Genomic DNA, 14,890 nt, shown 5'->3' with positions numbered 1-14,890 from the left:
ATATAAAGTACAGGAAAGGTAAAACTAAAAAGAGAAAATAAGCCTCCACTATCCTGAGATAATCACTGCTAGTATAATTGTCAAGTTGTTCATGCTTTAATATACTTATATATAGAACATACTGCTTCAAAACCTCCTCATTTGAGTGCATATTTGATGGATATCTTTTTATATCATAATTATACTTCTACCATGGCTGCATAAAATTGCATTGTAGACATATTGAAGTCTTGGTAGGTAGTTAGATACTTTTATTTTTTCCAAATTATAAAAAAAGTGACGAGTATCTTTGTAGCTTATTATACTTCTGCGTACAAATAGAACAAATTCCTAGGAACGGGATTAATGGTTTAAAGGATATGGATACCCTATGTTTTGTCATTTTGCTATTAACATTTTATTATGAAACAACACTGATCTATAGATTAAAATTTTGGACACTCTGACAGAACATTCTAATCAAAGATACAATAAAGTAGAGATTTATTCATGTTTTCACCATTCTGTTTCTTCCAATTGGAATAAGTCAAATCACATAAATTTCTGTAATAAATGCAGTTTATTTGAAAAACTCACCAATCTCTAGTAACATAAATAAACAAGGTACAAGCAGAATTCCCCTCTGTGTAAAATAGGGGAACAGCCATTTCCTCAGAAATCGCCTAACCATGGGTCAATGCATTCCTCCTTTCCTTTCTCTCTCTTTATTAAAATAAGCTCCCTTATTGTCAAAGCTTTACTTCCTGAAATGACCAGTGTCAATGCTCCCTGGTGGGAACTGAAATAGAAATTAAACAGTAGTACACGGAAGGAAATAATAATCTTCTTTTAAAAATTTAACTCTGAATTCCTTTGAATTATTCAAACTACTTAGGACTCTATTTACATCTTTGGGAATGTGGGGCTACCCTTTTTCTTTTTTTTTTTCCGGTGGAAGAGCTTTACCACAAATATTTGGATGCCTATTATGTCCCAGCACTTTTCTAAGTACTTTTAATATATCAACAAACAAAAGAGATAAAGATCCCTGCCCTCATAAAGCTTATATTTTAGCTGGCAGATACAAGTAATAAGCAATAACCATGATGTATAACAAAATGATATAATATGTTATGAAGCAATAGATGCTATAGGAAGAGGTAGCTCAGGATAAAGACATGAAAGTGGAAATGTAAGTGGAAGGGGCTGGATGCAATATATATATGAGGATAATATACATACATGCTCATGGTAGGCTTCATGGGGACAGCGACGTCTGAGCAAGGACTTGAACACGAAATCTCCATCCTTACCACCTTACACCTAACCTTTCTGGGGCCACTTCCTTTCCTTCTCTAGCCTATTCTTCATTTTCTTTCCTTTCAGGGGAAAAGTTAATTGGAAATATTGCAAGAGTTAATTGGAGGTATCACAAACTCTTTAGTTTGAAGTGATTTAATACACTAAACTGAGATAGAGAACTTACCGTGGAAAAGGAGTAATAACTAAGAGAATTAATTTCAGACAATATGGCCTTTGAAGCTAGTAGAAATTTTGAATCAACAAAGCCTTCTCTGTTGTCTCTCGATTCTCAACACAACTTTTCTTCTAACTTTTAGGTAAATTTATATATAATCAGACTTCATGCTGTCAAATGTTTTAGCCTCCAGAAAGCACAGAGATATGATAATAACCATTTCCCAGAACTCCACAAAATATAGCTGTCACTGTTCTTTGAGGAAAGGTTTATTGGCTTCCCTTCCCACATTGCACAATTCTTTCTCTCCTTAGCTTTAGAGCTGTTTTTTCATCTGCTACCTGAAGTCACAGAGGGCAACCAGTAAAAGAAAGAAAAGTCAGGAAGTAAGCTAATATGTAGATTACATAAACAATTTACATAATTCAAGTAATATTACTTCATAATTCTCCATCCCCCACTTTGCTATCCCATAACTTTTAAGTTCTTTCCTCAAAAGCAAAGGCAAGAATAACACTTCCAATAATTTAAAATTTATTTTTGTGATAAGTAGAATTTATATGGGCTTAAATTATCCAAATTCAGCCAAGTACATTAACCAAATTTTCTAGACTCAATCATTCTTTCAGAATTATTTTTTGAGCTCCAATTTTGTTTAAATTGTTGCATTATATGTACATTGTTAATTATTATTGTGTAATTATGTAATTACATCACAGGTCAATTATGCAGTTTCCTTATTATTTAAATTACACTTATTTTACATGTGAGAAAACCCACAGGTTTCCCTGAGAACCACAGTTTAGGATTTTCCTGAAAATTTTGGACACACTGTCATTTTTTTCAATGCTTCTTAGATGATACAAAATATCATATAAACTATAAGTGAATTGGATTAAACTATTTTCAAGAGTGCTCATCTATCAAATAATAACCAACAGCACTACAATCCTCATGGGTCCTAGTTTGTGTTACATTCTGTTGTTGCTTACTATTATTATTTTTATTTTTAAAAGCCCTACCGAATCCCAAGTGAACATAGTCTTTCACTATTTTCAAATACTATGACTTGCCGTATTTACATACCCAATGACTCTGCTTGGTTTAAGCATTAAAATGTTCTATTCAGTGGATTACTCAATGAAAGAGATCAGCAGACAATAATAAATATTTAGATAGGTTGAAGTTTAAAAAGCACTTTCATTGGCTAACAAGCAAACCTACATAAAGAGAAACTCCCTTGATTTCATCTATGTCATAAGTCATAGTCTTTCCTCACACAGTATGGAAAATAAACAACTAAGCCAATCCCATGTGCAGTTTGGGCAGATTCACCTCTTGGTGTTTCATTTCCTCATCTGCAAAACAGGCTAACAGCAGCAGTTACCTCCGGTCATTGTGTTGGTTAGCGGAATTAATCCATGCAAAAACCTCAGGATAGTACTTCTCACACACTTAATGCCTGATACTTCCTCTAACTGGTATGTTGGAGAAGATGAAGGAAGGGAAAAAGAAGAAAGAGGAAATGGCAAGTGGAAGAAGAGAAGGGAGGAATGACAACAAAATCTTAGTCATTTTTATTCAGAATCAAATGATTAAACTAAATATGTGCACTTAGTATGCAGATTCACTGATAGAATTTACAAACTAAAATAGCCAAGAAACAAACAAGCTCTGTCTCCCGTAAGAGCTTTAAAAATAAAGATCAGGCCGGGCGCGGTGGCTCAAGCCTGTAATCCCAGCACTTTGGGAGGCCGAGACGGGCGGATCACGAGGTCAGGAGATCGAGACCATCCTGGCTAACACGGTGAAACCCCGTCTCTACTAAAAATACAAAAACTAGCCGGGCGAGGTGGCGGGCGCCTGTAGTCCCAGCTACTCGGGAGGCTGAGGCAGGAGAATGGCGTAAACCCGGGAGGCGGAGCTTGCAGTGAGCTGAGATCTGGCCACTGCACTCCAGTCCGGGCGACAGAGCGAGACTCCGCCTCAAAAAAAAAAAAAAATAAATAAATAAATAAATAAATAAATAAATAAATAAAGATCAAATTCTCACCTGGGAGCAAAATCAGAAATAATCACATTCTTTGTATTTGTAGCCACAATAACTGTTTAGAAGTTGAATGTGTATAAGTGAAATAGTTTCCCAATAGCAGTCAACTTCCTACTTACTCTTATTTGCTGGAATTTAAGCAGATCCTTTATTTATGCTAATTATCTTTCCACAAAAAGGTAGTTGGTATTTTTATAGTGGGGGTGTTTGGTAAGTTGGGAATTTTTTTTTTTTTTTTAATGTAATTACTGGTGCCTAACCCAGGTGCCTGGAACTGCGTATGTGCTTAATAAAGGTATACATGTTTAAAAATTAGTGAATGAATGAATTAAATCGATTTCCCCATATGTTTCTAAGCTCCCTACAAAAAAAAACAAAAAAACAAAACAAAACAAAAAAACAAGCAATCAAACATTACTGACAAAAGTCCATCATTTGCTTTCAAAATTAAGCATCTTTTATAATTTATTTTTTAAAACTAGGTATACAATTTGTCCAAAATGTCCAGGTAATATTTCTTATAACTTCACATACAAGGAGATATTCCTTAACTACAATATGTGAACATAGAAAAACTGAATTCATATTCTGGCCCTGAGCTTCTGCTACTGTATATTTTTAGAGTAAGTTAAGAATATGATAAGACTGCTATATTTCAGTTAAAGAAGTTTTCCGTGGAGTATTTTGAAAGGGGAGAGCCTGAACACAGGCATGTTGAAAACATAATCTCAGCATAAGGTCTGCTCTTGGGCAGAAAAGGTCAATCAGGATCAAACAATCAAACCGACCAATGACAGCTCCAAGACACTATTGATCCTGTAAACAACATTATCAGAACACATGCTGTATTAAAAAGCAGTATGTAGATGTCGTCTTGATAATTAATCCTAGAACGGTCCATTGATGTGAGCTAAAATGGTACCACAATGTTGCATTGTCCCCAACCATTATTAAAACTAAAATCCCCCACTATAAACTGTGGATAGTAACTATACATAACATCTAAAAAAGTAAAACTTTATATTCCTTTTTTCTAAGTGGCTGTGAAGCATGAATAGCCTCTGAGTTTTCAATAGCCCAATCTAATGATTCTCAGTAAGCCTGAACCCCAAAGGAGAGACTCTAGTTTGAGGGAACTGCCAAGTGGAGAGACAGGCCCTTTAAATCCAGTAAAGACTTCCTGCCTGAACCCCCTTTTAGCTGGTAAAGGTCAGTCCTTTCATGTCAATGTGTTCACTCATCCAAGCACTGTAAACAGTAACAATAAATGCTCTCATGAGTGACACCCATACCTCAGTTTTAGGGGAAGCAACAACAGTCTTGATACATAATTGCATGTTTCTTTCTGTGACCAGCCTGACACAAGAGACCCTTAATGGTAATTTCTTCAATTTTGAAAACATATCCACAAAACTTACAAACCTTCGTTTGAGCTGCTGAGCCATTGTCAGCAGCTTTAACAGACAAATGAATTTACTTAGACACTTGTGTGTATGCTTTATGTCAATTCACCTTTAAAAATATTATTGTCAAAAATCACCTGTACGCATGCTTGAACATTCCAAGAAAAAAGAAAAACCAGCAGGTAGTACTAATACACAGAAACATTGCCCATGTCCTTGCTAAATTGGTTGTCTATAGGTCTTTCTCTTTGGAAGAAAACATATAACATGATAATTATGACTTTATCTGTGTTCAATTCCCAGCTCTAATGATTAATAGCTGAGTGTTTGAGGCAAGCTTTTTTTAAGCCTCTATTCTCTTATTTGCAAAATGAGGATAACGAAGGAATCTATTTTCTGTGATGGTAATGAGGATTAACTGAGATAATGAGTATAAAGCATGTAGGACTGTGGCTGCAGAACCATATGGTATGTGTTTAATATACGTGACATATTACATTCAAAATAGCATGACGTGGTGAGAGCCCATCTGGTTTTCAAATTTAATTTTATTATTCTAAACATTGAGCTATGGTCTATAACACTGACTTTAAACAGCACCACACATCCCTGCCTTTTAGGCACTTGCTAAAGGATTTAGTCATGTCCTGAATTCAATCTAGCAATTGTTTTTTGACGTATGAAATCGTCATTCTAACAACAGAGTTCTTAGTCCTTCCAATATATCCACATATGACATGAGAAAACAAAAGAACTCTGATGGTTCCAAAAGGAAGTGCTGTTATGTATTGCTACATTACTGTACCTTCTGCCCTTGCTGATATAAGAAATGTTTATTTTGCACAGCAATGTCACTATTAACAATTACAATGAACAATTACAGTTAGCAATATTATAATGAATACTTGAAATGTGTTAAGAGGGTAGGCCTTAAGTGCTCTCACTACAAAAAGAGAGGGTACTATGTGAGGTGATGAATATGGCAATTGGCTTGATTACAGTGATTATTTCACAATGTATATGTACATCAAAACATGAAGTGTACCTCAAATATATACAACTTTTATTTGTCAATTATATCTCAATAAATCTGGGAGAAAAAGAAATGTCTATTTGAAAACAGCTTTTATTTAAATAGTAGTTGAAGATGTCACCATGCTGACACAAATTCTGGTTGCAGAAAAAAACCTTTGGTGAAAATATGTATGTGCTCTATTCTTTGGAAATGAAAAATGTGAAAGATACATCATTCACATATAAACATCCATATTTTTATTACAGAAAGAGAGCCTGAAATTTTATTGAATATACAGAGAGAGGGAGAGAGAGAGCACTCTAGAAAGAGTTATGGAGGCTAGAGTCATGGAAGATAGACATTAATCAGCAGTACAAATACTTAAGTACAAACTCTTGGATTATATCACTATGAAGGAAAGGGAAAAGTTTGGATGTGACAGAAGGTTCCCTTAAGAAGTGACATTTGTTTTGACATCTCAAAGCTGAGAGGTGTTTACATTTACAGGAGGGTTGGGGAGGGTGAAGAAAAGGAGACCATACCAAGGACAGGTGTTAAACGGACACATTTAAGGCTCAGTATGGCTGAGAAACTAAAAACAGGTCCATGGGGCTGGAATGCTAAGGGTATGTAGGACAAGTTGAGTGAAAGGTTTTCATGTTTGGGTTATCTGAAGATTGACCACAAAGAATTTCAATAAAGTTAACAATTTCATAATTCATGATTCAACAATGAAGGGAAAGTAGACCAGAATAAGCAACAGAACCAAAGCCACAGTAACAAGGAGGTCCAATAAATACTTCAGAATGTCTACTTTTACCTGGAATAAAAACAACTTTAACTTCACTATTTTTTGATACAGTTTGACACAGAAAAAGATGCTTCATTTTGCTAGACACAAACAATGAAGACCTTTTTTTCTCCCATCATTTCCTCTTCAATGAACAAGGAGGCAAAGGAGAGAATGAAAAAGCTGCAAGTACTCACGTCTGCTGAGCTGTTACCCTTGGATCTAGCCAGTTAGATTTCTTTATAGCATTCATTTCCTTAAGTGTGTTTTCCTGTTGATGTCTGCACAGTATCAACCCATAACTATAGTTTTCCAACACATTAAAGAGAAACATTTGCTAGAGGCCCTTATTCTGGAGAAAGGCAAGAAAGTAGAAAGGACATTGTTCTTGCAAATCATAACAATGCTTAGTAAATGTTTGCCAAAACTACATCTGGGTATATTAAGAGTGAGAATACAGATTTTCTGATTTCTGATGTTCACTGTAATGTGCAAAGTTCCTTCTGACACGCCAAATTAAATGATGTGCTCCTCTGATTTTTTTTAATTCTCTAAAATTGCAGAATGCAAGGAAAATAAAGACTCCAAGACCCAGTTTGACTTCTGGGGAATACCTCAGATCATCAGAACCAAAATAAAACTCAAAAGAAACACCCACAAACCCCCTGAGATCATGTGATGACCCGCCTTATCACCTAGGTGCCTGCCATGCTGCTCCCAGACATGGTCCAGGTTCTGGAAGAGTCCTATGCAAAGAGCTCACTAGCAGGTATGTGATGGAGTATACACACGGGCATCCAGTTCCAGCCACAAAAGATAACTTCAAACATTAGTGAGCTTGTCAGCCAACATACAATACAATGCAATGCTTTCCTCTGTATTTCAGGTCAACTGGCAGATCTTTCTACAGAAAAGGATCCTGATCCTAACAATGATCTGGCTTACTTATTTCCTTAGTCTGTATATTAATGTGTTTATTTGTACTGAGGAAGTTTCCGGGTAAGAAAATTAACGTGGTTTCATTTTTGTATGTATACTACTTTAGTTCCTATTTCACAATTATATCTTAAAAGAAGCATTAAACCTGGCACCAGAAGAACAAGGGCTGAAGTTCTGACTTTTCAGCTTCCTATATATAATTCTCTGGGACAGTTAGTAATTACATATGGGAATTAACCTCTTGGAAAATCAACTTTGTCATTAAAAAAAAATTGAGCTGTAAAGTCCTTTCCTCTTTCAAATGGATGTTGTAGCAGTCAATCAAAATTATAAAGAGAACAAAACTTTGGAAATTTGAAATTGCTTTATAATATAAAGTACGCTTACTACTTTAAAACATACATAGGCTTATTCCTACTTAAGCAGATCTACAGAAAGGTATGGAAGTTTATATCACACCTTCATAAATACGAAAATCTGAATAAACATGGCAAAACATGGTGATGTGCTCTTTTGTTTGTTTTAATTTGCTTTGATACAATGGATATTAAGAGCATATGTTGCGTTTCAAAACAAAATAATGAAAAATGATGATGATGATGATGATTACTTATCCTAGAGTGCTAAAAAAATTTAGACTGATAGAATATAGACTGCAATAATATTTTTTAAAGGAGGGCTTAATATCTTTCAAGTAAATTGGGGAAGTGGAAAGTTTAAAAACTCTGATTCTAGAGTAAAATAAAAAATAATCTCATTTATTAAGCTATTGTCAAGAACGATGTTAAGCATTTTGCAGACATTATTCAATGCATTACATCAACTCCATAAAGTATTTTTTTTTTCCTTTATGCAGTGGAGGCTTGGAAAGTTTAGGCAACTTGGAAAGTCCCATAACTAGTTTATAGCAAAGTGTTTCCTTATTTGAACCATAATGATTAATTTGTGATTAGCAAATTTAAAAAGACACATTAATTTCAAAACTGGAAGTATATGCTATCCAACAGTCAAAAGGTTCCTATATTTGAGTTACAGGCAGGAAAATAAAAACAAATAATAAGACTGAAATATCATGAAATCTCTAGAATTTTTTTTGAAGGTGGTGATTACACCATTGCTTTTCTATCCTCAGTGCCTAAAATGCTCACTACGCTCATTAAAGATAAACGTTGCATCTGATTAAGCCAGGACAGCGTACTTTTTTTTACAGACTTTTAATCATTTGGGATTTTTCAATGTTTTGGATCTATCTTCATAATTTGTATGTTTCAGTGAGGTTAGAAAATCTAAAATTGGGCTGGGCGAGGTGGTGCATATAATGCAATACTTTGGGAGGCCGAGTCCAGAGGATCACTTGACGACAGGAGTTTGAGACCAGCTTGGGCACACAGCAAGACCTGTCTCTAACTGCTCTCCTCTGCTGCCACCCAGAAAAAAAGAAGGAAAGAAAGAAGAAAAAAAATCTAAACTTAAACCCAGTAATTTGACACAATGATGAGTTTAGTCAGGGCTGATGGAAGGATAACAGAGATGGGAAATCAAGTATTCAGGTGTTTTTCAAGGGTATATCACACCTAACTTTATTTTCTACCCTGATAATTTATTTTTGTCATTACTTAGAAACCATAGCCTCTTAAAAGGACTATCTGAATATTGAAAGGAAATCAACAAAACAAACTTTGAAATAGATTCAGAGGTCTCTTGCTTTTTCACATTTCTTATGGTCTAAATCAGAGGTCAGCAAACTATAGCCCATGGATCACATGTAGTCCACTTTGTCTGGTTTGGTTGTTTGTTTGCGTTTTCCTGCTCCAAGAGCTAACAATGGTTTTAATATTTTTAAGTGGTTACATTTTAATAGTTACATTGAGTCCTACATAATACTCTCAATTTTACCTTGGCCTGCAACACCTAAAACATTTACTATCTGGCCCTTTAAGAGAAAGTTTGCTGGCCCTTGGTCAAGACAATTTTTCTTCTTCTTAAGAGGAATTTAAAACTTTTGTGAAATGGTTATATTGTTGGTAAGAGTGTAAGTGCATACTGAGTTTACAATGAAGCATTTTTGGCCCTTATCCACTTAGAATTTTCTGTCTGCTGTCTGGAATCTGTTACTTAGGGTTTTATTTGTCATTAAATGTTTGGCATCTTTTTCCATCCTTTCTCATGAAGGATGGATGGCCATTTCCTAGTGAAGCAAAAAAGTATTATGTAAATTTGTATAAACATCATTTTAGATAGTTTCTCAAAGACCAAAAGAAAAAATAAGAGTTTGGTACTTACTGAGACAAAAAACATTTTTTTTTCCTCCTATATTCAATTGCTTATAAAAAGTTAAAACTGAAAGCATCTTGGACCAATGACTGTTGTAATATTCCCTGAAGCAGAGGGTAAGGAGGGGAGGAGGAACCAGAATCACCCAAGGAGAATTTTTCAATTACACTCCTCCAGGTTCTCCTCCCCTCTCCCTAGGCAGCAAGATTCTTTTCTGTGGAAAGCAAATGCTCTTCCAGGAAGCATTTAGTAATTACTCAAGGGTATTGGATTGGAAACCAAAGAGCAGCTTTAATCCCCTCAGTGCAGAGAGTTCAACCATGTTCTCTAGCCCAGACACTAAACCACATCCAAGACCAGCTGGGGTCCACCCAAAGATGCTTAGACGAATAAAGAATCAACACTAACACCTGGATTACCAACTCCAGTGTGACTAACACTTTTTCCCCTGCAGGGGCATAACCTTGAGGCAATTTTATTTAAGAAAAGACCAATATAACTTGCTTCATTCTTACCAGAAAAATTATGTTGTGGATGATTGGAATTTTTATTATTTAGACAAATTATGAATGCTGTTGGAAGCTACTTAAAGATAAATTAGTAAGTTAATAAATAATTTTTTTAAGTAGAATGGAACAATATTCTCAGCTTGATTTTGCAGAGCTAAATTCTCATCAATTGAATCTTTACATATTTGGAATTTCTCTGGGAGAATATGAGCAATATAAACAAATCTCTTGATAATTTAAACTTTTTTAAATGTCTGATACATTTCCCTATAAAGTATTATTTTTCATCTCTGTATTTAACAGTGATCTAAACTGATAATGGCTAGGATATCCAATCTAAATCTGGTTAAATTACATAATGACTGTTTAATCATAATAGCCATCTTTTATTCTGCTCTAAAAATTCTAAGCATATTCATTGTCATAGCATATCTACCAGCACATTTGGGAATTTCTGTCTTACAGATGCAAAAGCATCATATGGAGGATATATATATATATATTGCATTTATAAATTTACAAAGGAAGTGGCTTAAAAATAATTCGGTAGTTAAGTTATACTGTTAACAATCTTTTTTGGATGTCTGCCTTCTCAATATCTGTCTACTAAGCAAAATAAAAATTATAATGGTATTAAGATGGCCAGAAAATTCAAATCCCAAAGTAACTTTTGGTGCCTATGTTCTCGTTGGATTCGACCACATAATTGCCAAATCTCTGCTTCTGTTTATAATATGTAGATAATATGCCCTGTGGATAATATAAATGGTTTCTGAAACATGAAAGAAGTGCTCAGTGATACAGATCCTGGGGAAAGAAAAGTTACATTTTAGTGCTTAATATATAACCCTGGTCATTTCTATGGAAACAGATAGTTATGAGAAATCACCATCATGTAACTGCATAATAAGGCCTATTAGAATTGATTGCTAATAACTGTAATATGCTTAGGGAAAAACAGCATGGAAGCCTCACCTACCTGAGACAACAAAATGAAATCAGTAAGTACAGGAAATCAGAGTCAATAATAACAGTGTATTCCCATCTGCCCACCCAGGTAACCCTTCCTTCTAACTTTGTTACAAAGATAGTCTGACTGTTGTGCTAATATGAAAACCCATAAATATGGTTTTGGAGTAGCTAGTTGGTGGTGGTCGGCTATTCCGTAAGTTACATGCAAATTTTATGAGAGTGAGAAGGAAAAGGAGAACTTTATTAGAGTGAAATAGTCAACCTGCCTGCAGACATGCTGACCCGTGAGTCATTCCAACAGGTTTAAACTCTCAGGTGGGTGTGGTATTTCCATTCATACCCCCAGTACTGGGCTCAAAGCTCCAGGACTAAAATTAGAATGCCTCCTAGAACTGTAAGTCTTCAACACAGTAGAAAAAAAAAAGGCGGGGCGGGGGGGTTGGGGGAGTAGGGAGGGGGCGGGCAGTGGGATTTGGGGAAAATGAAAAACTTCCAATTTTCACTTAATTTAAAAATGAATAAATGCGCTTAATTCACTGTTGCCCAAGAAATAATCTCCTGCGTGTTTCAGCATACCAAAAAGGCCTAACTTATGCTAGGTGTGAAAATCATAAAGAAGTCGAAGTCTTCCGTTTGTTTCTAAGGCCTCCGGACGCAGGAACCTCTCGCAGGCCCGTGTGGTCCCTCGGGGCTCTATCCGCGTGGGAGCTGCCCGGCCCGCTGAGTCTGGGAGCGCCAGCAGCGCGTTCCCACGCTCTGGCCGGGTTGGGAAGCCGTGGTGACCCCTAGGGGCTCCTTTCCGCGGTTCTCGCCCTCGCAGCCCCGCCCCAGCCGCCCCTCCCCTCCTGGTTCCAGTCCCAGAGCGTGGGAGCGCAGCTGCAACGGGGAGCGACGCGGGGAGGCACCTCCAAGGATGCGCGCCCGCGACCCGACCAGCCGGCTGAGGACCAGGCGAAGTGCGTGGGGCCTCCCACACTGGGCGCCGACCTGGGCCACAGCCAGGGGAGCCGGCCACTTACTTGATATCTTCCCACACCTCGGGGCCGTAATTGCGGATCACCAGCAGCTCCAGGGCGTGATTCACAAATCCGTACTGCGGGGACAGGGAGAGACTTGAGCGTCAGGGACCCGCTGTAGCTGAGAAGCGGCTTGGGGACGAGGCGGCTGCCTCTGCTCCCAAGGCGCTGGCTTAACCTTTCACCCCGCTCCTGACTCCTCTCCCTCCGGGCTACTATGTACCGAAGGGGTTGGATTGTGGGGGCGCAACCTCCCAGTCCCTGGTGGATTCTCCCCGTCACCATCCGCCCCACCCCCACGCTATCTTCCCACCCTCCTCACCTGTCACCGCTCCGGGAGAGGCTGGGCATCGGGGGCAGCGCGGGGACGCGAACCCCAAGCCTTCCCTGCCGCCGGCGCTCAGCCTCCCACAGTGGTGGGGCCGGCCAGAGCCGGGAAGACCCCACGCCTCCGTCGCACCTCCCCTTCCCGAGCTCAGGAAGCTGCGGTGTGGAGCGGCGAACCCGCCTGGGAAGCAAAGGCACCGATCGCCCCCGCCACGACTCGCGGCGTTCCCACCTCCCCTGCCTGGGCGCGGGCAAGGAGTGAGGCTGCTCCCGCTGCCAGCGGTGAGCTCCCAGGGCCCCCGAGCCAAGCTCCGGCTGCGCGGCCAGTTCCCTCGCTGCCAGGCCGGACGAGGAGGGGTGAGGTTCCGGCCGCACCCGGCTGAGAGCACTTACCATGGTGTCTGCACCGGGAGCCGGGGAGGCAACCCCCAAGCAGAGGCACGGCCTGAGGGACCCAGGCAGCGGCGGCAGCGGCTACAGCGCAACCGGGCCGGGGAGGCAGCATTGAGCTGTAGCAAGCACAGCCGCGTCGGCCCGCCCTGATTGCCACCTCTTCCCGGCCAATAGCGAGTCGAGCCGCAGGGGGCTGGTCGGTGCCCCCCCGTTCTTCAACCAATAAGGGACAGAGGAGGGAATTCGGATGCTCTCAATGCTGCTGCGCTACAGTGCCTTCCCGCCCCCGCCTGGTGACAAGGCCTTCGTTTGAGGCCGTAACAATGACAGTGGAGAAGCCCCAGCAGTGCTCCTTGCATGAATTCTGGAGCGGAGGAAATGCAGCTCTTGTGGACCCACTAAATGTATTATTATTCAGAGATCTGCCCTCTGGTTAACACAAGCAAAAGGGGGCAGGGCGTGTTTGTTGTGTGAGCGTGTATGCGTGTACTTTGCAATGGACAGACCTTAAAAGGAGTATCATCCGTTGTTGACATCCTCATGCTTATCTTTGTCTTGCGGATAAACATTTCCTCTGTGGCTTGGTCCCACAACAGTTTATAGCAAATTTAAAACTAGTAATATTGAGAAAAACATATTTTTACTTCTAGTCAGTGAGACTAGTTGAGTGAACCACCAAAAATTTTCAGTAGTGTAGTTTGGTGGGCATCTTGTTAAATCCAGTCCTGCCCTTTACTAAACTGTACAAGATCCAGCGATGTTCTAGGCTTGATCCCAGTGGGACACCTTTCCCTACACCATGTCCGGGAGCCATAATTCCGGGGAGTTTGTAACACTCTAGAGTGGGCCTCTGTTGCTGTTTCTCAGCAACAGAGGAACTGGAAAGGGACCAATGCAAAATGCACAGACTTTAACTACTCTACCTGCAGTTTACGTTCTACCAGGCCCTTAGGTTAGTTAACGCTCTGAGTCCTGCCATAGAGAGAAGATTAGAGGAACAGGAAGTTGCAGCTCATTAAAGCTATTTGTACGTGAGGTATATAGACTCTAGCTGACTTTTAGGGCAAGGTCAGAAGTGAGGTCATCAGTCTAAAGTGGACCTGAGAAGCCAGATGATATTCTAAGATGAGAATAGTTTGTTGTGAGAACAGTCTCAATATGGTTAGAGAAAAACGTCAGAACAAGATTGTGCTGACATCAGAACCCAGAGAGCTATGATGAAGGAAACTGATGAAGAAATAGCGGTATATAGCAAAAAAGCAAAACAACAAATTACTTTAAAAATTTCCAGCAATGGTGGAATGAGTAAATAGATTATAGCCTTTTGTACAATCTAACACCTTGTTTTAAACAACTATTAAAATATTAACCATTATTTAACAACCATTAACCACTAATTTTGAACCATTAAAATGACACATTAAACAACCATGAAAAAGCAGGAGGGTGACTAGAACATGATGATGCAGAAAAGTATTGTCAGTTTACCAAAAAACACATGAATGTAATAATTTTCCATTTTTTAGAGGCAGTACACAGTAAGGTGCTATGTGTGTAATAACACAGGCACATACATGTTGCTGTAAGAATAATTGTCTGGGAGGAAACACAGGAAATGTTGATATGGCTATCGTCTGTAATTAGAACCAGTGACTGGAATGGCCATGACTCTTACTTTTTATAACTTTCTGTACCTTTTGATTGTTTTTCTACATAGATTAATTTTGTTTAGTGTTACATAACTGA

At 38.7% G+C, this 14,890-nt stretch overlaps 1 protein-coding gene across 2 annotated transcripts in view; it reads right to left on the bottom strand.

Annotated features, from left to right (window-relative positions):
- GUCY1B1 (guanylate cyclase 1 soluble subunit beta 1) overlaps positions 1-13,315 on the bottom strand; it is a 48,623-nt gene extending 35,308 nt beyond the window's left edge. Inside the window, exons 1-2 of one of the 2 annotated variants that reach the window (XM_010358034.2) lie at positions 13,145-13,315; positions 12,428-12,501 (exon numbers count right to left, since the gene is read on the bottom strand). In XM_010358034.2, the coding sequence (XP_010356336.1) occupies positions 12,428-12,501; positions 13,145-13,147 (77 nt within the window). In that variant the 5' untranslated portion in view covers positions 13,148-13,315. Of the gene's footprint in view, positions 1-12,427; positions 12,502-12,746; positions 13,104-13,144 lie in introns of those variants that run through there. The other variant, XM_010358035.2, reaches the window with a different exon arrangement.
- Positions 13,316-14,890: the final 1,575 nt, after the last annotated feature.

Source organism: Rhinopithecus roxellana, chromosome 2 (genome assembly GCF_007565055.1).
Source record: "Rhinopithecus roxellana isolate Shanxi Qingling chromosome 2, ASM756505v1, whole genome shotgun sequence".
Taxonomy (NCBI): domain Eukaryota; kingdom Metazoa; phylum Chordata; class Mammalia; order Primates; family Cercopithecidae; genus Rhinopithecus; species Rhinopithecus roxellana.
The sequence above is the reverse complement of the archived record's forward strand: the minus strand, read 5'-3'. Positions and strand labels throughout refer to the sequence as shown.